This window comes from Cherax quadricarinatus, chromosome 77, assembly GCF_038502225.1.
Source record: "Cherax quadricarinatus isolate ZL_2023a chromosome 77, ASM3850222v1, whole genome shotgun sequence".
NCBI lineage: Eukaryota > Metazoa > Arthropoda > Malacostraca > Decapoda > Parastacidae > Cherax > Cherax quadricarinatus.
Genome location: NC_091368.1, coordinates 18,476,574 through 18,503,421, shown reverse-complemented (window position 1 = coordinate 18,503,421; position 26,848 = coordinate 18,476,574). Strand labels below are relative to the sequence as shown.

The window sequence follows — 26,848 nt, the reverse complement described above, 5'->3', positions numbered from 1 at the left end:
GTAGTAATATTACGAGTTCTAGGGGAACTAGTAATAATAAGAACGAGATAGATATTGAAAAGCCAGGGACCTTGGGTGATAAGGACAGTAATAGGTTTAGTAGAAAAATAGAAATGAGCAGGAAGGGTAAAGAGAAAGGAGAGTCTTTCAATGTTTATTATGCTAATTGCCGTAGTGCTAGGAATAAGATGGACGAGTTGAGATTAGTTGCTAGTGTAGGTAACATTGATGTATTTGCCATTACTGAGACGTGGTTTAATTCAAAAAGTCGGGACATGCCTGCGGAATGTCATATTCAGGGTTTTAAATTGTTCCAAGAAGATAGAAGAATTGGGAGGGGGGTGGGGTGGCATTGTATGTCCGAGATCGCTTGAACTGTTGCATAAAAACGGGTATTAAGTCTGAAGTAACACATACAGAGTCTGTTTGGATAGAATTTTCAGAGGGGCATGAAAAACTGATTTTAGGAGTGATATACCGTCCCCCAAACTTAGATAGGGACCAAGGGAAACTACTATGGGAGGAAATTGTTAAGGCCACAAGGCACGATAATGTAGTAATTCTAGGAGACTTTAACTTTAGTCATGTTGATTAGAATTTCTTGACTGGGAATTTAGAATCATACGACTTCTTAGAAGTATTTCAGGATTGTTTTTTGAAGCAGTTTGTGACAGAACCTACAAGGGGAAATAACCTGCTTGACTTAGTTATGGCAAACAATGAATCCCTTGTTAATAATTTAGAAATTTCAGAGGAACTGGGTGCTAGCGACCACAAATCAATTACATTTAGCATTGAATGGAAGTACGATAGTAGCGATAACTCAGTAACAGTCCCAGATTTTCGCTTAGCAGATAACGATGGGCTTAGAGAACACTTATCATCTGTTGACTGGGGTAACGAAGAGAGCTATCAGTATGACAGTTTTCTGAGCACTATACATGCTGCTCAAAGAGCGTTTATCCCATATAAAGAAATTAGATCAAATAGAAATGACCCAAAACGGATGAATAATAGGCTCAAATATCTACTAGGGCATAAGAAAGGAGGTGAGGGTCATCTTATGAATCAGTATATTGACATTAAGAGGGACATTAAAAAGGGGATAAGAAAAGCTAAAAGGGACTATGAAATTATAGTTACTAGGGATTCTAAAACTAACCCAAAAAGTCTTCTCAAGGTCTATAGAACAAAAGTTAGAGATAAGATAGGTCCCCTTAAAAATAACTATGGGCACCTTACTGACAAAGAGAATGAAATGTGCTTGATTTTAAATAATTATTTTCTCTCAGTTTTTACACAGGAAGACACTAACAATATTCCAGTAATTAATTTTTACAGTGGGCTAGAAGAAGATAAATTATGTAACATCACAGTCACTAGTGAGATGGTTGTGAAGCAGATAGACAGACTGAAGCAAAATAAGTCGCCGGGTCCTGATGAGGTTTTTTCAAGGGTTCTTAAGGAATGCAAAATGGAACTCTGTGAACCATTAACTAATATTTTTAATTTATCTCTTCAAACAGGTGTAGTGTCTGATATGTGGAAGATGGCTAATGTAACTCCTATTTATAAAACAGGAGACAAGTCGTTACCGTCAAATTACCGCCCAATAAGCCTGACCTCAATTGTAGGCAAATTACTAGAGTCAATTATAGCTGAGATTATAAGAAGCCATCTCGATAAGCATAGCTTGATTAATGATACTCAGCATGGATTCACAAGAGGCCGGTCTTGTCTAACTAATTTATTAACTTTCTTCAGTAAAGCTTTTGAGGCTGTTGACCACAATAAAGAATTTGATATTATTTACTTAGATTTTAGTAAGGCTTTTGATAGAGTTCTGCACCATAGACTGTTAAAGAAAGTGGCAGCTCATGGCATTGGGGAAAAGTGCTCTCGTGGATCGAGTCATGGCTCACTGACAGGAAGCAGAGAGTGTCCATAAATGGGGTTAAATCCGAGTGGGGATCTGTAACAAGTGGCGTTCCACAGGGACCAGTCTTGGGCCCGTTGTTGTTTATAATATATATCAATGATCTTGATGAGGGAATTACTAGTGATGTGAGCAAATTCGCCGATGACACAAAGATAGGTAGGATAATTGATTCAAACGTAGATGTTATGGAACTTCAGGAGGATTTAAACAAACTCTATTCTTGGTCAGAAAAGTGGCAGATGCAGTTCAATGTAGATAAATGCAAGGTTCTGGTGCTTGGGAGTGCCCATAACCCTAGTACTTATTAGTTGAATGATGTAGAACTTAGCCATACAGATTGCGAAAAGGACTTGGGGGTTATGGTGAGCAGCAACCTTAAACCAAGACAGCAATACCTAAGCGTACGTAATAAGGCAAATAGATTACTGGGATGTATATCAAGAAGTGTAAGCAACAGAAGTCCAGAGGTCATACTGCAGCTTTATACATCATTAGTAAGGCCTCACCTAGATTATGCAGCTCAGTTCTGGTCTCCGTATTACAAAATGGACATAAATTCGTTAGAAAACATTCAGCGTAGGATGACTAAATTAATACATAGCATTAGAAATCTTCCTTATGAAGAAAGATTGAAGACTCTTAAGTTACATTCACTTGTTAGACGAAGAATGAGGGGAGACCTGATCGAAGTGTATAAGTGGAAGATAGGTATTAATAAAGGGGATATTAATAAGGTCTTGAGGATGTCTCTCCAAGAGAGAACCCGCAGTAATGGATTTAAATTAGATAAGTTTAGATTTAGAAAGGACATAGGAAAGTATTGGTTTGGAAATAGGGTAGTTGATGAGTGGAACAGTCTACCTAGTTGGGTTATTGAGGCTGGGACTTTGGGTAGTTTCAAATCTAGGTTGGATAAGTACATGAGTGGGAGGGGTTGGATTTGAGTGGGACTTTCACATCAGAGCTTATTTCTTGGGTGGCATTGAAAATTGGGTTGGGCAAATGTTTTGTTAGTGGGATGAATTGTAAAGGACCTGCCTAGTATGGGCCAGCAGGCCTCCTGCAGTGTTCCTCCTTTCTTATGTTTTTATGTTCTTAGTTAAAGAGAGAAATAAAAAAGGGAATTAGAAAAGCAAAAAGAGATTATGAGGTTAAAGTTGCAGGAGAATCGAAGGCTAACCCAAAAGGATTCTTTCAGGTATACAGAAGTAAGATCAGGGACAAGATAGGCCCACTCAAAAGTTCCTCGGGTCAACTCACTGACAGTGATAAGGAAATGTGTAGAATTTTTAACACATACTTCCTCTCAGTTTTTACACAGGAGGATACCAGCGATATTCTAGAAATGATAAATGATGTAGAACAGGGCGATAATAAACTGTGCACGATTAGGGTCACAAGTGACATGGTCCTTAGGCAAATAGATAAATTAAAGCCTAAGAAATCCCCAGGCCCTGATGAACTGTATGCAAGGGTTCTAAAGGAATGTAAAGAGGAGCTTAGCAAACCTTTGGCTAATCTTTTCAACATATCACTACAAGCTGGCATGGTGCCAGACAAGTGGAAAATGGCAAATGTGATATCTATTTTCAAAGCAGGTGACAGGTCCTTAGCTTCGAACTATAGACCAATAAGCCTAACCTCCATAGTGGGAAAATTTATGGAATCAATAATTGCCGAGGCAGTTCGTAGCCACCTTGAAAAGCATAAATTAATCAACGAATCTCAGCATGGTTTTACAAAAGGGGCATTCCTGCCTTACGAATTTATTAACTTTTTTCACTAAGGTATTTGAGGAGGTAGATCATGGTAATGAATATGATATTGTGTATATGGACTTCAGTAAGGCTTTTGACAGGGTCCCACATCAGAGACTATTGAGGAAAATTAAGGCACATGGAATAGGAGGAGAATTTTTTTCCTGGATAGAGGCATGGTTGACAAATAGACAGCAGAGAGTTTGCATAAATGGGGAGAAATCAGAGTGGGGAAGCGTCACGAGCGGGGTTCCACAGGGGTCAGTGTTGGGCCCCCTGCTGTTCACAATCTACATAAACGACATAGATGAGGGCATAAAGAGCGGCATCAGCAAGTTTTCCGATGACACCAAAATAGGCCGTCAAATTCATTCTGACGAGGACATTAGAGCACTCCAGGAAGATTTGAATAGACTGATGCAGTGGTCGGAGAGGTGGCAGATGCAGTTTAATATAGACAAATGCAAAGTTCTAAATGTTGGACAGGACAATAACCATGCCACATATAAACTAAATAATGTAGATCTTAATATTACGGATTGCGAAAAAGATTTAGGAGTTCTGGTTAGCAGTAATCTGAAACCAAGACAACAGTGCATAAGTGTTCGCAATAAAGCTAATAGAATCCTTGGCTTCATTTCAAGAAGCATAAATAATAGGAGTCCTCAGGTTGTTCTTCAACTCTATACATCCTTGGTTAGGCCTCATTTAGATTATGCTGCACAGTTTTGGTCACCGTATTACAGAATGGACATAAATGCTCTGGAAAATGTACAAAGGAGGATGACAAAGTTTATCCCATGTATCAGAAACCTTCCCTATGAGGATAGACTAAGGGCCCTGAATCTGCACTCTCTAGAAAGACGTAGAATTAGGGGGGGATATGATTGAGGTGTATAAATGAAAGACAGGAATAAATAAAGGGGATGTAAATAGTGTCCTGAAAATATCCAGCCTAGACAGGACTCGCAGCAATGGTTTTAAGTTGGAAAAATTCAGATTCAGGAAAGATATAGGAACGTACTGGTTTGGTAATAGAGTTGTGGATGAGTGGAACAAACTCCCAAGTACAGTTATAGAGGCCAGAACGTTGTGTAGGTTTAAAAATAGGTTGGATAAATACATGAGTGGGTGTGGGTGGGTGTGAGTTGGACCTGATTAGCTTGTGCTACCAGGTCGGTTGCCATGTTCCTCCCTTAAGTCAATGTGACCAGCCTGACTAGGTTAGGTGGATTGGCTTAAGCCGGTAGGAGACTTGGACCTGCCTCGCATGGGCCAGTATGCCTGCTGCAGTGTTCCTTTGTTCTTATGTTCTTATGCTCAAAATCCCAATTGGTTTTTGATGAGCAGTGCCACTCCTCTTCTCCCTGTGTTCCCTCTGTCTTTCCTCAGAATTTGATGTCCCTTTGGAAAGATGGCATCTGTTATCATTCCTGTGAGCTTGGTTTCTGTAAGATTTATAATGTCTGGTGATGCCTCTGACTCTTTTGTGCCACTCCCATTTATTCATTATGACATCAGCATTGGTGTACCATACCTTCAGTTTCCTCCCCAACACTGTGTTCTATGGGGTCTGTGGGGGCCGGGGACCTGGCAGTGTGCTGTGGGATTCTACAGCATAGTGTGGGATGGGGACTGTAAGTGTGGATTGTGGGTTGTGTTGAGATAGGATGTTTGGCAGTGGGGTTCTGGGGGTATTTCTGTGTGTGCTTGCACTTGTTGTTCTACCCAGCACTGGTTGTCCTCTGCTGAATCTGTCCTTGTCTCTCTTCCTAGCCCCTTTCATTTCTGTGTCCTCTCAGCTGCTGTCAATCTGTTCTTGTTCCGTCTCGGTCTAGGAACACCCTCTTGTATGTTGATTTCTTCAGCCGTAGTTTCTCTTGTAGGATCATTTTCTGCACCATTTCTGTCTTGAAAATCATTCTGGCTGGCTGATTTCTCCCTTTCAAGTACTCCCTATTCTCTGAAAATTCAGTAATTCATTCATGTCTCTCCTCACCTATTTCTTTGATGTTTTCAATCTCCTGCTTTTCTCTCTGCCATCTTTCATTGTGTGTCCTAAACTCACTCTCATGAAGCCTATGAATAAACACTGACTTCTCCCTCTCCTCCTCCTATTGCCTCTCCCTCTGTGTCTCTGGGTCCCATTTGTACATGGCCATTGTCTTCCTTATTTTTTTCCTGTATCTCTTGGTGGCATGGTTGTGCGTCTGCATGGTACTTGTCACCTTCTCTCCCCTCACTTACTGCTATCCCTGCTCCCAACAGCTCTCCCCCTTCATTTCTTGGCCCTGCTCGGTGGACTGACAGGGCCTTAGCATAAGTCTTATCTCCTTCTTTCCATTCTGTTGGGCTCCTCGTTCAGTAGGGGTATACCTGCTTCAGATGCCAAATCTCCTATGTACAATAGCCCTGTTACTGAATTTATTCTATTTACCTCATATTCAAGGGCTGTATCCTGGCTTCTGCAGCTTCAGCTTGCGACTCCAATTTCTTCCTCTCTGCCTCCATTCTCTTTTCCATTTTTACTGAAAGATCACCTAGTTTGCTCTCCCACTCTTGTTCCATCCTTGTACATTGCTCTTCCATCCATTCTTCTTGTGTGTGTGTGTGTGTGTGTGTGTGTGTGTGTACTCACCTATTTCTACTCACCTATTTGTGGTTGCAGTGTGTATGTGTGTGTGTGCACGCACGCATATATCATTAAATTTGATCCTAAAGATTCTCAGTATTTTTTAGTTACTTCAGATCCTGTGATCTACTAGAAATTAATCTGGGTTCTATTGATAGATCATGATCGACATTTAAGCCATTCCTTGCCTGTAGAAAAGCTAAATGATACAAAGCAAACTTTGCCATTTTGTTTAATATTTTCGTTAAAAGTATTTATAAATTTCAGTCTTTATTACATTTCTAAGAATTTTTATGTCCTTTAGTATTACGAGTGTCAAGGAGGGACAGTGAGACAGAGTTACTCTTTCAGTCAGAATAGCTGGTATTAGTGTCCGTAAGGATCATAAATGCACTTCCTGCTTTACTGTCTTCTTGTTTGACTTCCATTGAACTTCTACAACTATAAATAATAACTGCGGTGGCCAAGTAGTGGCGAACATAGTCTCGACAATGCTTCAATGAGTGTGGGGAAAGGACAGAGCTCTTCTAGCATGGTGTCAGTCCTAATTAGTCTTGTTTACAATAAGTCAGAGAGAAAGAGTGCAAGATGGCAAGAGGTTAATAACATCAAGAGGAGCCTTGAAACAGCCGGATGCCCAGTAATAAGGGATCCACCCCAGCTGTATAAATCTAACTGCAACCAAATGTGTTTAGATCGGATTACCCTGCAAACCTGAACAGACGGCATGCAGACGATACCTATCTCCACTTCAGCAGGGGGGGGGGGGCTGCTGCTGCCAGCTTCAAGGAGCTACAGAAGTCCTGAAAATATTGTGAACTTACCCACCTCTATATGTTTGCACCCACAATCTCAGAGACCAAAGGCCCACGGATAAGAGTGAATGTAAGTTCCTTAAGGTGCCAGGCAAAAAAAACTTCACAGGGTAACTAGGGATCCCAGACCAGCTAGCTTTATGTACCAGAGACTCAATGCTGCAGTTCAGAGGGGTAATACCTGTTGTATCCTGGGCGCGCATCGCAGCTGCGAGGAGCTGGATTAGATTTTTGTTAAGTAATTCTTGACAAATACATAATAATATGTACTTGTAATGTAGCCCTCAAACCTCATGTACATGTATTGTATATGTTCTCTGTGTACCGTCAGTAACATTTTAAACCTTCTTGTGTCATATTACATAATAAAATATACTTGTTGGTGAAATAAGTAAAGATGGGGTGGTAGGGGAGGAGGAATATTCAAATGGCTTCTTGAAGAAGTCCAGAAATGTTTCCTCAAAAAAAAAAAAAAAAAAAAAAAAAAAAAAAAAAAAAAAAAAAAAAAAAAAATTTCATCTGCTTCTCCCAGGTTCCCCTCAAGGAAGGCTCCTTGATGTTGGTGAGGGGCTCTTGATTTAGGGAATTGGATCTGTGCTCCAGTTCCCCGAATTAAGCCTGAATGCCTTCCACATCCCCCCCCCAGGCGCTGTATAATCTTCCGGGTTTAGCGCTTCCCCCTTGATTATAATAATAATAATTCTCCCAGGTTAAGGTTCCCCACAATTGCACTAGAGGCAGGAACTATACGTAGTTTTAAGACGAGGTATGATAAAGCTCATGGAGCAGGGAGAGGGAGGACCCAGTAGCGGTCAGTGAAGAGGCGGGGCCAGGAGCTGAGTCTCGACCCCTGCAACCACAATTAGGTGAGTTAGGTGGACCACATTTTTATATTCACTTTAAAAGTTAATACAATTGTTTTTAATGCAGCAGCCTACCTTCCGAGCCTCACTGATCACCTGGCGTAGTGTCGACGGCATGGTTGTACCATCACTGTTCTTCACTTCCATAACTCCAACTGCCCAGGAAGAGTCCAGATGTTCTATCTCCTGAACCAATACACATACAAAAACATTATTATCAAAACATTATTATCCCAAGCGTTCCTTGGATAAAGAATGGTGTGCATGGAAGCAGTAAACAAAAGAAATATATGTTGCAGCGAGAAGCAAGTTGGAAACAGTGGAGATATTGTATCAGAGAGCAAGGTGTGTAGCAATATAATATAATTGAATCTTGTTTCATAAAAAGCAGTTTTGAAAATAATATGAATATTTCCTTAGGTTTATATAAATTAGATTCATTTATAATTAATAAAATTTGGTTAGAGTTTAATTGAACAAATAATAAAACTTATTTCTTGGGTAGAATAATTTGTTAGTGGGATGTCGTGAGGACCTGTCTAGTTGGACCAGCGGACCTACTGCAGTGTTCCTCTTTTCTTATGAGTCCAGTATTGTCGCGCGTCAGGTGTTTCTTTGTTGTGGGAGCTGACTGTGAGGTGTAGTCTAAGCCCTTTAATTGCCTTCCTTTGATGTATTACTTTCATAATTCCTTGACAATGTGAGTAGTCACGAAAGCGCTTGGAATTTCATATATATATATATATATATATGCAATAAGATCACAGTAAACAGGTGATTTTAAAATATGCAAAATAACCACTGTGAAAGAATAATGAAATTCCAAGTGCTTCCGTGACTACTCACATTATCAAGGAACAATAAAAGTAATGCATCAAAGGAAGGCATATAAAGGGTCTAGACCACACCTCACCGTCACATCTCACACCAAAGCAACACCTGACATGCGACTCATAAGAAAGAGAACATTGCAGCAGGCCCGCTGGCCCAACTAGACAGGTCCTTCACAGCAACCCACAAACAAACTAGTCTACCCAAGAATTAAGATTTATTATTTGTCCAATGTATTATTAAATTCTTCCCAAATTCTATTAATTATAAGTGGATCTAGTTTATATAAACCAAAGGAAATATTCATATCATTGTCAAACTGCTTTTTTGAAACAAGATTCAGTTATATTCCTGTCGATCATGGACTTGCTTGATACAACTTTCTCAACTTTTTGAAAATCGATTGGATGGTTAAAATCTCTCACATGAATAAATAGAGCATTGGAATCTTGTGCAGTTCTAATGCTATATTCATGTTGTTTTCATCTTAGTTCGAGATTTTTACCAGTTTGACCATAATGAACTTTATCGCAAAATTGACAAGGAATCTTATAGACACATCCATCAGCATTTTGGGGGGAATTCTTTATTAAAAGTATTTTAATTGTATCAAGATTTTTAAATGCAACTTTGATATTAAAAATCTTATGAAGAGAAGGCATATCAACCAAGTTTTCATGGTAACGGAGAACCAACATATTTTTAGTTGAATAAGATTGGTTGTTCCTTTTTGGATTGTAAAAAGAATTTCTAGCAACTTTAAAAGATTTATCAATTACCTTTCTTGGGTATTTTGGATATTTCTTCATCTATGAACTCTGTACTACAAATACGTAAAGCTCTCAAGAACATTGATGAGAAAACAGACATTTTAACTATCTTGATACGAAGAATAATAGTGTACATAGGAGCAGCTCCTATGTACAGTTCCTATTCCCCCCAGAAAGGTAATAAAATATCAAATTTTGATGTTGTCCAATACCAAAACTCAGTTTTGTTTTATTATGATAAACAAGTAGTGAAAGTCTGACGACGATATGATTAGACATTCTTAAGTAATTATATATAACCAATGATAAGCATGTCTAAGATACACTTTAGGTATTTCCCTCTTTGGTTAGGTTAGGTAAGAATCCTCAGGAAACACAACAAGTGTTTCCTGACTCAGGTCTTGTTTGTCATGACAAGCTACTGTCCCAAATACCATTCGTCTCCATTCACTCCTATCTAACACGCTCACGCACGCCTGCTGGAAATCCAAGCCCCTCGCCCACAAAACCTCCTTTACCCCCTCCCTCCAACCCTTTCGAGGATGACCCCTACCCCCCATCCTTCCCCTACAGGTTTATACGCTCTCCATGTCATTCTACTTTGATCAATTCTCTCTAAATGACCAAACCACCTCAACAACCCCTATTCAGCCTTCTGACTAATACTTTTATTAACTCCACACCTAATTTCCACACTCCGAATTTTCTGCATAATATTTACACCACACATTGCCCTTCGACAGGACATCTCCACTGCCTCCAACCGCCTCCTCGCTGCAGCATTTACAACCCAAGCTTCACAGCCATATAAGAGTGTTGGTACCACTACACTTTCATACATTCCCTTCTTTGCCTCTATAGATAACGTTTTTTGTCTCCACATATACCTCAATGCACCACTCACCTTTTTTTCTTCATCAATTCTATGATTAACCTCATCCTTCATAAATCCATCTGCTGACACGTCAACTTCCAAATATCTGAAAACATTCACTTCTTCCATACACCTTTATCTAAATACTGTTCACATATATTCTTCAATGTAAACACTTGATTCACACATCCCCTACCCACTCTGAAACCTCCTTGCTCATCCGCAATCCTACATTCTGTCTTACCTCCAATTCTTTCAATAATAACCCTACTGTACACTTTTCCTGGTTTACTCAGTAAACTAATTCCTCTATAATATTTGCAATCTCTTTTGTCCCCCTTCCCTTTATATAAACGGGCTATACATGCTCTCTGCCAATCTCTAGGTACCTTCCCCTCTTTCATACATTTATTAAACAAAAATACCAACCACTCCAACACTATATTCCCCCCTGCTTTTAACATTTCTGTCATGATCCCGCCAGTTCCAGCTGCTTTACCCCCTTTCATTCTACGTAATGCCTCACGCACCTCCCCCACATTCACATCCTGCTCTTCTTCACTCCTAAAAGATGGTATACCTCCCTGGCCAGTGCATGAAATTACCTCTTCCCTTTCTTCGTCGACATTTAAAAGTTCCTCAAAATATTCTCGCCATCTACCCAATACCTCCATCTCCCCATCTGCTAACTCTCCTACTCTTTTTTTAACTGACAAATCCATTTGTTCCCTAGGCTTTCTTAACTTGTTGAACTCACTCCAAATTTTTTTCTTATTTTCATTAAAATTTTTTGACAGTACCTCTCCCACTCTATCATCTGCTCTCCTTTTGCACTCTCTCACCACTCTCTTCACCTTTCTTTTACTCTCCATATACTCTACTCTTCTTATAACACTTCTGCTTTGTAAAACCCTCTCTTAAGCTACCCTTTTCTCTTTTATCACACCCTTTACTTCATCAATCCACCAATCACTCCTCTTTCCTCCTGCACCCACCCTCCTATAACCACAAACTTCTGCCCCACATTCTACTACTGCATTTTTAAAAATATTCCAACCCTCTTCAACCCCCCACTACTTATACTTGCACCAGCCCACCTTTCTGCCAATTGTTGCTTATATCTCACCCGAACTTCCTCCTCCCTTAGTTTATACACTTTCACCTCCCTCTTGTTTGTTGTTGCCATTTTCTTCTTTCTCCATCTACCTCTTACTCTAACTGTAGTTACAACTAAATAATGATCTGATATATCAGTTGCCCCTCTATAATCATGTACATCCTGGAGGCTACTCATCAACCTTTTAATCCACCAATACATAATCTAACAAACTACTTTCATTACGTGCTATATCATACCTTGTATATTTATTTATCCTCTTTTTCATAAAATATGTATTACTTATTACCAAACCTCTTCCTACACATACCTCAATTAAAGGCTCCCCATTTTCATTTACCCCTGGAACCCCAAATTTACCTACTACTCCCTCAACAACATTTTTGCCCACTTTAGCATTAAAATCCCCAACCACCATTACTCTAACACTTGGTTCAAAACTCCCCACGCATTCACTCAACATTTCCCAAAATATCTCTCTCTCCTCTACACTTCTTTCTTCTCCAGGTACATATACGCTTACTATAACCCACTTTTCACATTCAACCTTTATTTTACTCCACATAATTCTTGATTTAATACATTTATACTCCCTCTTTTCATGCCATAGCTTATCCTTCAACATTATTGCTACTTCTTCTTTAGCTCTAACTCTATTTCAAACCCCTGTCCTAGTCCCATTTATATCTCTCCACTGAAACTCTCCCACCCCCTTCAGCTTTGTTTCACTTAAAGCCAGGACATCCAGATTCTTCTCTTTCATAACATCCGCAATCATCTCTTTCTTATCATTCGCCATGGATATCTGCTATTACAGGAGTTAATGCCCATTACTTACTCGAATATACTGAGTAGTGTAATTGATTAATATTGAAAGTTCTGGGAAAAAATGCTCTTTATCTGGACTTAATTAAATCAAGTAAATAAGTTTGACGCACCGTAAAAAGAGTACTGGCAGAAGTGTTGCCGTCTGTGAGGTAAATAAGAGTGCCATAGACAAAGGATGTTGTTGTTGCCAGTATATCATGTATGGCCTCCCGTGCCAGGGATAACACCTTGTTGCTGTCTGTCAAGTAATAAAGTTTATCAATGATTTATAAGCTTAAAGTTTTATGATGGGCATACGACACTTCCAGACTAATCTTAGTCATTTTTTGCAAAAAATGTTGCTGAAATATTCAGAGCCACTGTCAAGTGTTTTAACATGAACTGTTATGTCAGTATGTCTATAAGGACCGTAACTCAGTTATTTGCTAAAAATTTTCATCTCTGAGAAATGTTATTTATATGATGGGCATACACAAATAACCCGCACATAAAAGAGAGAAGCTTACGACGACGTTTCGGTCCGACTTGGACCATTGACAAAGTCACACTCGGTCCAAGTCAGACCGAAACGTCGTCGTAAGCTTCTCTATTTTATGTGCGGGTTATTTGTGTATCGTTCCAGTCACGATATTGTGCCTTTTTTTGTTATTCATGATGGGCATAAAAAACTCTCAACAATGATATCGAAAGAAGTTCAAAGCCACAAAAGAGGCCAAATATGAATGAAACAAGTGAAATATATGGCAGCCTTAATGAGGATAAGTCTAGCCTTGAACAAAGACTAATATAGAATATAGCAGAATCAGCATAGGTTACTGTCACTTGTTATCAGTCTCTTGATGGCTTAAGATTAACCTGGAGATGCTCTAGACATGCTGAAAATATCAGAGATTTGTATAACTATATTGGAATTCATAATTAAAACAGATTCCAAGAACTATCACTACTGAAAAATCTTTCTACTTACTGATCATCGAAGTATCGCTCTGTTTCATAAGATGATTAATATTATTTCAGTGTATAGATAGAGTTTTCTATGTTGTACATCCTGCAGTATATGTTGTACATCCTGCAGTATATGTTGTACATCCTGCAGTATATGTTCAGAAATGAGTTCCAAAAATTTTTGACATCTTCCTGGTGTAAACTTTCTTGCGTCTATCACGATATTATAAACTCTAATAGTTTCAGTTAATCTTACATTTCTCTTTCTTGGGAAATTTTTAATGGCAGAGTTGGTATCTATAACAACTCAAAGTTTGTCTTAGAAGTGAACGCTGGTTATATTGGAAAGTAATTCACTGTTGGGCAGAATAATGAACCTGTGTGTGGGACACTTGTGTCTGGTGTACTGATGATGCAAAACGTACTTCTTTTGTAGTCATTAATTGAATGAAAAAGACAGTGAGTCTTAGTGAATACCGGGTGTATTATATACACTCGTCTTTGAGGTCCTCAGGTCGACATACTGTACCGGGTGTATTATATACACTCGTCTTTGAGGTCCTCAGGGCGACATACTGTACCGGGTGTATTATATACACTCGTCTTTGAGGTCCTCAGGGCGACATACTGTACCGGGTGTATTATATACACTCGTCTTTGAGGTCCTCAGGGCGACATACTGTACCGGGTGTATTATATACACTCGTCTTTGAGGTCCTCAGGGCGACATACTGTACCGGGTGTATTATACACACTCGTCTTTGAGGTCCTCAGGGAGACATACTGTACCGGGTGTATTATATACACTCGTCTTTGAGGTCCTCAGGGCGACATACTGTACCGGGTGTATTATACACACTCGTCTTTGAGGTCCTCAGGGCGACATACTGTACCGGGTGTATTACATACACTCGTCTTTGAGGTCTTCAGGGCGACACACTGTACTTACTCTCACAACAAAACTGAAGGTTGGTTTACGATACACTTTTCCAGATAATTATCCCAGTGTTTACGCAGAACACTGAGGTACGGGAGGCTTTGTTTACACTACTATTCTCAGATGAATTATATTGAAGGGTCGACTCATTTGACACTATTATCAGGAGGTTTTCCATACAGTAGCCACTTGTATAAGATGGCTAAGAAGGATGACAGCTTTATGTACTAATTAACCAAACCTCTGCGTTTGTACAGTCACCAATTGAAACATTTGAATTTTATTCATAAATCAACGAGTATGACGACATAAACTTGTCGGATGGACGACGGTACTTAGAACCTGAAGTAATATTTTAATCTAAACTAATTTTTTTCATCTATTGCAGTTCTGCAAACTGCGTTAGGTAAAGAAAATTCATTGCTTTAGTAAGCTTAATGTTAAACAATTAAAATACTGCAACAAAGTGACATAATCCTATGCCAGACTGCCACCACTCTTCCCATACCTGATATATATATATATATATATATATATATATATATATATATATATATATATATATATATATATATATATGTCGTGCCGAATAGGCAGAACTTGCGATCTTGGCTTAAATAGCAACGCTCATCTTGCCATATAGGACAAGTGAAAATTTGTGTATGCAATAATTTCGCCAAAATCATTCTGAACCTAACGAAAAAAATATATTTGATTGTGTTTGTTTAGTACTAAATTATTGTAAACGTATTTAAAATATATTTAGCTGGGTTAAGCTAAAATAAATTGCTCTTGTTGTACTAAGGTTAGGTAAGTTTTCTAAGATTCTTTTGGTGCAAAATTATAAATTTTTATATTAACATTAATGAAAAAAATATATCTTTAAACGTATAAGAGAAAATTTCAGAAACGACTTAATTTTAAACGAGTTCTTGCTAATTGACCAGTTTTACATATTCGGCACGACATATATATATATATATATATATATATATATATATATATATATATATATATATATATATATATATATATATATATATATATATATATATATATATATATATATATATATATATATATATATATATATATATATATATATATATATATATATATATATATATATATATATATATATATATATATATATATATATACATATATATTATATATAATATATATACATATATATAATATATATATACATATATATTATATAATATATATATATATATATATATATATATATATATATATATATATATATATATATATATATATATATATATATATATATATATATATATATATATATATATATATATATATATATGAAGGAGGGGTGTTAATGTTGCAGTTTAAAAACTGTAGTGTAAAGCACCCTTCTGGCAAGACAGTGATGGAGTGAATGATGGTGAAAGTTTTTCTTTTTCGGGCCACCCTGCCTTGGTGGGAATCGGCCGGTGTGATAATAAAAATAAAATATAATATATATATATATATATATATATATATATATATATATATATATATATATATATATATATATATATATATATATATATATATATATATATATATATATATATATATATATATATATATATATATATATATATATATATATATATATATATATATATATATATATATATATATATATATATATATATATAATATATATATATATATATATATATATATATATATATATATATATATATATATATATATATATATATATATATATATATATATATATATATATATATATATTATATATAATATATATATAGTGCCATGCGCTGGCGCTGGCAAGACGTGTGGCGGGCTAGCTGCGGGATTTTCAATTATAAGTCCGGATCAACGAGGCTGACCAGGTTAAGACTCAACAGGACTTATTGTGAATACTCTGGGAAGATTCCAGTGAAGCGAGAAGACATTTCAAAGCACCGTTTCAAGGTAAATTGTGGAAATGTTGTGCAGTTTGTGAATGTTGGTGAGTGGTGGTGGTAGTGAGGAAGACGGCCAGTGGAGGTGTGGGGGAGTACAAGGCCTACACTGTTTATGAGTACCGGCCAAGATTATCGTACATACAAACCTCGAAAAGCTCTTATAAAAACATCTATATCCAGCACCATGCACCATGCACCATGCTTCCAGTTAACGTGGAAATGATTGTGTCGATGCATGGGCTTTTTAAAGGCTTATGTTATGGAAAAACAATGTGAAATTAATGTTAACGAGGGAGTGACCAGTCAGTGCATCCACCCCCACTTCACGGGGGTGGGTGGAAGAGGTGGGATGTGTAACTAGATGGTGAGTGAACACATTGGTTCAGCAGTGCCCATACCCACATTGTTCATAGTGTACAGGGGAAACAAATAAAGTTATGTGTATTGTAAGACAGTGTGAACAATATATAGTGTGCAAGTCCATGTGTATTGTACTCCCCGGGATAACCCCACTCAACCTGCGCCTCCCCCACCTAATTCCAAGGGAAGTTTTCCCCTTCCCCTCCCGGCCCCTCAAACTCCACCAGGCCACCACGGTCAAGTTCACTACCTTCCACGCACCATACCCACCCAGCATGTCATATTCCACTCCTATTGTCTAGTCTAGCAGATGGATGCCAACCAGGAGGAAGCAAGCAGCCAGGGAAATGGCACGGCTGGCAATACTAGGAGAGGCAAGTGTCGGTCATGCTTACAGCTTCGTTGTCTCAACTCGAATGGTTTCCTCCGCAAACACGGTAGTTGCCCTGGTTCAGGATGTCCTCCTGTGGAAAGTGATGATCCAGAGCCACCTCAGGCACCTGAACCCACTCCAACAGATTTTATCTCATCAGACAATCTCTTGGAAGCAATCAAAGCAACAGGTACGAGGACACTCACACATATTCCCAAAGCAGCCCGTCCACACGCAGCTGGGAAACTTACAGACCTCCTGAAAAAAGTAAACGATGGTTCCACTATCTTAAATGCTCCACCAACCATCAAGGCATGGCACAACTTGCTACTTTTTGGCAATGTCTGCTTAGCTGTGCCGGAAAGAAGGGGAAAGAGGCTAGCTTCAATGATAATTAAATCCTTAAGAGATTTTCCTAGAGTTGATAACCTCATTCACCTTCCCCGTCAACACAAAAAAGGGAGAGGCAGAACCCCCACTCACTCTACTGACAGTGAAAAAGTCAGAGTCCAGGTGAGCAAGAAAATTGAAGAGGGCAACACAGTGGGGGCAATCAGAATTATTACCAGTGAAGATACAGTTGCTCCCAGGGATGCTGACACGGCTGAAGCACTTAGAGGAAAACACCCTGCCAGGGAAACCAGTGGCACCAACAGTTCCAACACCTCTGTCCCCACTATGGAACCATTGATTGTGGAAGACTCAGACATTTACAAAGCAATAATGTCGTTCCCATCTGGCTCTGCTGGGGGTTACACTGGAATAAGGCCACAGCATTTAAAGGAAATGGTTAATCCAGTTATTGGGGAAATTGCAGAGACACTGCTTTCAGAGATCACAAGGTTCGTCAACAATTCCTTGGCTGGTCTGATTCCTGATGAAATTAGACCTTTCTTTTTTGGTGCAACACTTTGTGCACTTAAAAAGAAGGATGGAGGAATTCGGCCAATTGCAGTAGGCAACACGTTACGCCGCCTCGTATCCAAAGCTGCTGTCCGAAGTATTCGTGCACAGGCAGCCATGATGCTTCAACCAAACCAGCTTGGCTTTGGGGTCTCTCAAGGAAGTGAAGCAGCGGTTCATGCAACAAGGGCATATATCAACAACCTGCCTGAGGACAATGCAGTGGTAAAATTAGATTTCAAGAATGCGTTCAATCTCCTGAAAAGAGACGTGGTATTAGCAGCAGTACAAGAACATTTCCCTGGTCTCTTCCCTTTTGTTTCAGCTGGGTATAGCAAGGAATCAATGCTTCTCTTTGGAGAGCATGAAATCACATCATCGGAGGGTGTCCAACAAGGAGATCCTCTTGCACCATTTCTCTTCTGTATTGCAGTTAGGGAAATCACAGTCAGACTGACCAGCGAGCTAAACATCTGGTTCCTAGATGATGGCACACTAGCAGGTACAAAGGAGTCCCTCCTACATGACCTTACACAGGTAATGACACGGGGACAGGAAATGGGTCTCATCCTGAATCCATCCAAATGTGAAATCATCTCAGTCAGTCAAGAAGTGATAAATGCAGTGAGATCAAAACTACCAGGAGCAGCAGTCATTGCCCCCACAAATAGTGTCTTGCTAGGAGCACCTCTGGGAAGCAATGCCATTGACACAATTCTCAGGAAGAAATTGGAAGAGTTAAGGAGAATGGAACAACGAATAGGCAATCTGGACACCCACGATGCCTTGTACCTTCTCACAAAGTGCTTGAGTCTGCCCAGGTTGACATATTTCCTAAGATGTGCACCTTCATATGATAACCCTATACTGCACGAATATGACAGTATTCTGAGGCAGATTTTTACGAAACTACTTAACCTTACTCTAGAAGACGGGCAGTGGAACCAAGCTACACTTCCAGTCAGACTAGGAGGCATTGGTGTCCGCAAGTCATCACAGATTGCGTTACCTGCTTTTCTGTCCTCGTGTATTGCATCCAGAGAGCTTGTAGCAGCGATTCTCCCTGAACATCTTAGGGACAAGATTGGAGCCCAGGACCAAAAATTCATTGACGGAGCAATGATCTGGGATAATCTAACGGGCTCAGAAACCAGACCTGCTCCCCCCAACAACTACAAACAATCGCACTGGGATGGTCCAATAGTGGAAAATATAGCCTCAACGATGCTTCAGAGTGTGTCAGGGAAGGATAGAGCCCGCCTGCTGGCAGTGAGAGCCCCTCATGCTGGGGACTTTCTGTTGGCTGTTCCCAACTCCAGCCTTGGCACACGCCTCGACCCACAGACCATCCGCATCGGTGTTGCCCTTCGACTTGCCGCCCCTATTCTCGCCGAACACAGGTGTATTTGTGGCAGTGAAGCAGCAGACCGATTCGGGTACCATGGTCTTGTGTGCCGTAAATCCGAGGGAAAGATTGCAAGACATGAGGAGGTTAATAACATTATCAGGAGGAGCCTCACAACAGCTGGATGCCCAGCAGTAAGGGAGCCACCCCAACTATGCAGATCTGATGGCAGCCAGAAGCGTCCAGATGGTATCACCCTTCAAGCCTGGACAGATGGGAAGCAGGTGGTGTGGGACTATACATGTGCATCTACCTTGGCTGATACCTATCTCCAATACACCAGGGAGGAAGGAGGGGCAGCTGCCAGCTTTAGGGAGTCCCAAAAGTCTAGAAAATATGGAGAACTTGCCCATCATTATATGTTTGTTCCCATAGGCTCAGAGACCCTTGGCTCATGGGGAAAGAGTGCATCTAATTTCCTTAAGGAGCTGGGAAAAAGACTCATCAGGGTAACTAGGGATCCCAGGGCAGCTAGTTTTCTGTTCCAGCGGCTCAGCGCGGCTGTTCAAAGGGGTAATGCATGCTGCATTTTGGGCACACGCCCCAGCTCTGAGGAGCTGGATGAGATTTTCGCCTTATAATCGGTGATACACACGTAACAACATGTACCGTATATGCCACCTTTATATCAACAATGTATCTCTTAAATCTTCTGTGCCATATTATGTAATAAAATATTCCTATTGGTAAAAAAAAAAATAGTTTAAAAGATGGGGTGGTAGGGGAAGTGGAATATTCAAATGGCTTCAGGAAGAAATCCAAATATTCTTCCTTGAAGCCTTTTTATCCACTTCTCCGAGGCTATGGGTCCCACAATTTACACCAGAGGTGGACCCCATCCTATATATATTATATAATATATATATATATATATATATATATATATATATATATATATATATATATATATATATATATATATAAATATATACATATACATATACATGTAAATATATATATATAAATATATATATATATATATATATATATATATATATATATATATATATGTATAAATATATATATAAATATATATGTAAATATATATGTAAATATATATATATATATATATATATATATATATATATATATATATATATATGTGTGTGTGTGTGTGTGTGTGTGTGTGTGTGTGTGTGTGTGTGTGTGTAATGGTTTGTTCATGATCTTTGTATTGGACTTGGTGGCGGCTGAAACATATTCTCATAATGGTTCCTACCTTGGTAGAAATGTCTTTTTCACATAGTAATTAGTAAAATATATCTTCTGTGATACTGAACAGAGGATTATTTAGTAGAGTAATATTTATTTATAAAGCCTCAGTCTTGCCCATTTCCTAACCTAAATAAAACAATTTCAGTACTGACTTTACACATGATATATAAGAGAATTTAGAGATAAAAGTTAAGATAACAATTAATTCACAAAATACACACACACTTTTGAGAAGGAATTGATGACTGCGTCTCGGCCTGTCCTGGACCATTGTCAAGTCACATTGAGTGATAAAAGGTGGAGATGAGCAGAGGATGGGTCAGGAAGATGAGAGTAGTAGTAGTAGTAGTAGTAGAACAGAAATGGTAGTGGAAAACGTTGATTTAATAGCTGTAGTAGTGGAAGTGATAGTGGTAATTACAGCAGAAGTGGTAGTAGAAGTGGTAGTTAAAATGGTAATAGCAGTAGTAGTAATAATGGTACATCAAGTTATAAAAGTACCTATTATACTGCCATAACCACAATGAAACACATACACCATGAGATCACATTTCTCACCATCAAACTGGGGAAGCTTGAAGAGACTTGATGCAGCAACACTAGAACACAGCATCAACAGCATCACAGTCGCTGCCATCTTGACTCTGTGAAGACACTACAAGAGTTAAATAAAAGAAAACCATATATGTCAAAACTTTTATTATACTGATACAACAGAATTTGACGGGAACCAATATACTCTAGAAACAAAAAAAGGCAGTAATATCGTCTTGGGAGTGTCAGTTTACTCAACAAAATATTTACCACTCATCAACTTTTGGTGAACATTTTTTTCTACAATATTCAATCAGTAAATTGAAAAAGGAGCAGTTTTATTCCTTGAAGTGCGACAGAGGATCTAGTGTATATAAACAGTATGTGTGTTTGAGGACATGGAGCTCAATGCAATAGACGAATTTGAAAAGTTTCTAAGGCTGTGATTATAATAATGGGGAATTAGTGTCGAGTGTTATAGAGCACCATCTGAATCTGAAGGTAGGAAATTGCTTCTTTCTCCAGGATAAATGTACTGCAATGTTCAGTGAGGTTAAAGGTACCATTAACTTTCTTGCTCATAAAGGTAGGAATATCCTTGTGGTCGGTGACTCTCAGATAAAATATATTGACCAGTGACCGTTCTTTCTGTATCAAAGATAGGAAGAGGAAAAAGAAGGTTTTTTCCCATGAGTTGGTACTGGTGATAGAGTCAACAGGTTGTATAATACCATGACAGGTAATGGGAACAAATCCATTATCTGCCTCAGTGATGGTGGAAATAAAATTGGGAGGCACAGGATACAAGAACTGCTAGATAAATTTAGGTCAGCTATAGATTCAATTATGACTATGGGAGGGGTCCCAGTCATATGTAGCATCATGCCTAAAAGAGGAGTTGTCATTTGGTGTAAATTGCTGGCTAGGAGCTTGCAATTTCATCCATTGGCAACTGGGACAATTTCAATACCTCTCCAGGGGCAGGAGTGGTAGAATTAGCAATACTACACAAATAACCCGCACATAGAAGAGAGGAGCTTACGATGACGTTTCGATCCGACTTGGACCATTTACAAAATCAAAGTCGGACCGAAACGTCGTCGTAAGCTCCTCTCGTCTATGTGCGGTTTATTTGTGTATCGTTCCAGTTACGGTATTGTGCCCTTTTTGTTAATTAGCAACACTGTTGAGGAAGGCCGTTGCTGAATTGTGTAGGACTTTAAACTGATACATAATAGAGGTATGGGTGTGTGGGGGGGAAAAAGCAAATTGCAACACCAGAGATGAAAGCAGCAAATGTTACCAGGATACCTCAGGAATATGTTTAAAAGACATTGTTAATCATAAAGTTACTAATAAATGCAATGGGAAGGGTCAACATACAGAGACAGTAGAGAGAAACAAGTATCTAAGCTCCTTTAAAGTTCACTATACTAATGGTAGGAGCATTAGATAAAAAATAAATGAGCTAAGACTAATTTCATGTGTAGGAAACATAGCTATCATTGCTATAAGAATGACCTGGGTTAGCCTGAAAGATAGAATGACACATTCAAGGTATTCCACACCGGTAATGTCAACAAGAAGGGTGGTGGAGTGGCGATGTATGTCAGAGATAATTTAACTTGTTGCAGTTGCTCGAGAGTCGTGAAAAACTAATTTTGGGTGTAATTTAAAGGCTACTAAACCTAGATAGGAAATACAGTAAATTTCTATGGGACGAAATTTATAAGACATCTAGATATGAAAATGTTGTGGTAATGGGAGATTTTAACTTTACGCAAATTGATTGGAGAAATTTAACAGGAAGTCTTAAGTCTAGCGACGTTTTTGATACGATCCAAGATGGATTTTTAAAACAGTTTGTGATAGAACCAACTAGAGAATATAACTTGCTCGACTTTGTTCTTGCCAGAAAGGAATCACTAATTAATAATTTTGATTTAAATTTCAATGTATCATGGAATTACCTTAAGTGAATGTCCCTGACCGATTTCATGGAACTGAGAAATTACCTGGGTGGGTTGAACTAGTATAGCCTGACCCAGCCTCATCATGTGGGTCAGGTAGGTGGTGATCGCTGCTAATGTGACATTTTTTAAAGCATAGTTCTAGCTGCCCAGACTACTTAATGGATAAACAATGGATAAAAATATCTCATAGGTCATAAGAGGCGCATTTACAGGCGAATCAAAAGTGGAGATGGGAACTTAAGAAATCAATTTATTTAAATTAAAATAAAAATGTATAAGAATAAGAAAAGCGAAAAGAGATTGAGATTGAAGTCATAAGGAATTAATCCAAAAAGGTTTCTTTTAAGATTAAGGACAAGATAGGCCTACTCAAAAGCTACTTGGGCCAGCTCATTGAAAATGATAAAAAATGTGTAGAAGTTTAAACACTTCCTCTCAGTTTAACTCAGGAAGATATTACAGAATTTCCAGAAATAAATTATATAGCTCAGGACGAAAATATGCACAAAGTCAGTAATACAATAGTTCTAAGACTAATAGACACATTAAAACCTAATAAATCCCCTGAACTTAATAGACTGTTCTCAAGGATTATAAAGGAATGTAAGGAGGAACTTAGCAAACTTTTAGCTGGTATTTTCAACACATCAGTACAAACTTGCGTAGTGTCAAGTAAGGATCCTCACGGGATGATGATGATACCTGCTGTGGAAGTTAGAGGTGTGGGGCTGCGTTTTATAGTGAGGGCTTTGATAATTGATGTGTTAATGTTGAAATATTTATGTTATTCTTAGCAAGTACTAGGCGAGTATTCTTGGCAACATCACATGGGAGCACTATGAAGTGTTTATAGGGCTGTTCCATGGGAGATTTATTGAAAATAGCTTGTGATTTGAGTCTGCAATTCCGGATGAAGAAAGATGGAAATTGAAGTGAAAAGGTTGGACATGGTGGTACCCAGGTCCTCTCCTCCTCAATTCACCACATCTTGATACCCTCTCCTGTTGTTTACGTGCCGATGAAATGCGGTATTCTCAGAACGAGGCCTCATAACGTGCTGCTCAGATTCGTGCTTCACTTCCCACTCCTGACTGATGAACAGCAGAATATATATACTCACCCAAACTACAACCGCTAACGAACACTGAAGCTATCACAAAAACTACAAGACCTGTGCTCAAACAGCAACTGAAGCGAAATGGGACACCCAGAAATCATAAATAACTTATCTTCTTACACTCTAACTGTCATCGAGAAAGAAGCCTTCAGCCTGGGACTCAAGTTTAGTACTGGCATCACATAGAAACATCATCTCCTGGACATGGTAACCAAGAACCAGTCTTTTGGGAACTCCGAGTTTCATAAAGGTTTCGTAGAATGAATTACCACTGCTGCGGTTACTGAGCCTTTATGACCGGTCATTCCCAGAAGATACATCCATGCACTCAGGGGAGTAGCTAACAACGATGATATTATCATTACCACCTCTGACTAAGAAGGAGGTGTGGTGTTACTTAACACTGTCGACAACAATTATAAACTTAAAACCTCTTCACTGATGTCATCACATACCAGACTCTTCAGACTCACTGTTACTTCAGAGCACCAAAATGCCCGTAACATTTTATGGAAATGAGAACTAAGCGAGGAAATACTTTAAATTTTACCAGGTCAACCAAAATCAGTACGTCTTGATGGCCTTCCTAAGACACATAAGCATAGGAAGTTCACCACACACATTATCTGGCCATCCTGCCAAATGCTTCTCAGTACTTCTAGACCCAACTCATACACCCGGATGACCTCTCTCAGACCTGAACGTCAAAAACAAAAGCATGATTTCCTTCGACGAAGTTGATAATTGTTTTTAATGTAGAGAGCAAGAAACAATGATGATTGTTTTGAATTCTGTGATAATAAAATGTTGATGATTGTTTCACATGCAGAAAGTCAGAAAATTAGATGATTTATCTATGACTTTATTACAGAATGTTGAAGATTGTTTTAAATGGAACAATGAATAAAAACGCAGTATAATGCGATCCTTTATTGACTACGTTTCGCCCACAAAGTTGGCATTATCAAGTCACAAACAGATATATTAGAGCAAACAAATATTCTGAGACGGAGGCTCACCGATAACCACAACCTCCCATTACCTCTTCTGAATTTCATCGTCTAGTGCAGTGGTTCTTAATCTTGCTGGAGGTACTGAACCTCGCAGGTTTCATCCGTGCAATCACCGAACCTTCTTAATTGGAAAAATGAAATATGATTTCTTCAACAAATGATTTTAACCAAACTGCAAATCAATGTGACTTTTGCTGTTGCCTTTCTGAGACAAGTTCAGAAACGCGCAGCTTCACCTTGGCAAGTGTCACTCTCATATCATTTTCGCAATAACGTCTGTTCCTTTCCTTCGTGTTGATGTCTACCATCCTGGAAAAGGATTGCTCGCAAACATACGTTGTAACAAACGGCGTGAGTATCTCAAGGGCTTTCTTAGCAATAAGAGGGTAACGCTACGATTTGATGACATCAAAACGTTGAGAGCGTTGTTGTTCTGAAGAGTTGCTGTTGAACCTGACTCTACTGGCGTTCAATGATTTCATCGAGGTATTCATCATTGACATCTGCTGTGGCAACACTGAACGTGAACGGCTGTCTCACCCATGCTGGATATGGCTCTCTGGTGGAAGAGTATCCGTCGAGAGACTTTGCGAGCTTATCTAACTGCATGGCAATTACTTGCTTCAGTTCCCCGGGTGCAGAAATGTCTCCGATTCGAGACACGTCTTCACGAATCATACTAGTCACGAATCATACTAGTTGAGTGAACGGAACGGACACACACACACACACACACACACACACACACACACACACACACACACACACACACACACACACACACACACAAACACACACACACGAAGGGCAAAGAAGACCGCAGACGGAGTACAGTCTAGGGGGTCAGAGACTACAAACCTCACTCAAGGAAAAAGATCTTGGGGTGAGTATAACACCAGGCACATCTCCTGAAGCGCACATCAACCAAATAACTGCTGCAGCATATGGGCGCCTAGCAAACCTCAGAACAGCATTCCGACATCTTAATAAGGAATCATTCAGGACCCTGTACACTGTGTACGTTAGGCCCATATTGGAGTATGCGGCACCAGTTTGGAACCCACACCTAGCCAAGCACGTGAAGAAACTAGAGAAAGTGCAATGGTTTGCAACAAGACTAGTCCCAGAGCTAAGAGGTATGTCCTACTAGGAGATGTTAAGGGAAATCAACCTGACGACACTGGAGGACAGGAGAGATAGGGGGGACATGATAACGACATACAAAATACTGAGAGGAATTGACAAGGTGGACAAAGACAGGATGTTCCAGAGATTGGACACAGTAACAAGGGGACACAGTTGGAAGCTGAAGACACAGATGAATCACAGGGATGTTAGGAAGTATTTCTTCAGCCACAGAGTAGTCAGTAAGTGGAATAGTTTGGGAAGTGATGTAGTGGAGGCAGGATCCATACATAGCTTTAAGCAGAGGTATGATAAAGCTCACGGCTCAGGGAGAGTGACCTAGTAGCGATCAGTGAAGAGGCGGGGCCAGGAGCTCGGACTCGACCCCCGCAACCTCAACTAGGTGAGTACAACTAGGTGAGTACACACACACACACGAAAAAACACACAACCACACACCACACACACACACACACAACCACACACACACACACACACACACACACACAAACACACACGAACACACACACTCACGAACACACACACACGAACACACACACACAC

At 39.1% G+C, this 26,848-nt stretch overlaps 1 protein-coding gene across 1 annotated transcript in view; it reads right to left on the bottom strand.

Moving 5' to 3' along the window:
- Positions 1-25,837, bottom strand: part of LOC128702061 (glutamate receptor ionotropic, delta-2-like) — a 141,761-nt gene extending 115,924 nt beyond the window's left edge. Inside the window, exons 1-4 of the mRNA XM_070101511.1 lie at positions 25,623-25,837; positions 21,024-21,166; positions 12,537-12,664; positions 8,082-8,192 (exon numbers count right to left, since the gene is read on the bottom strand). Of these exons, the coding sequence (XP_069957612.1) occupies positions 8,082-8,192; positions 12,537-12,664; positions 21,024-21,166; positions 25,623-25,837 (597 nt within the window). The remainder of the gene's footprint in view (positions 1-8,081; positions 8,193-12,536; positions 12,665-21,023; positions 21,167-25,622) is intronic.
- Positions 25,838-26,848: the final 1,011 nt, after the last annotated feature.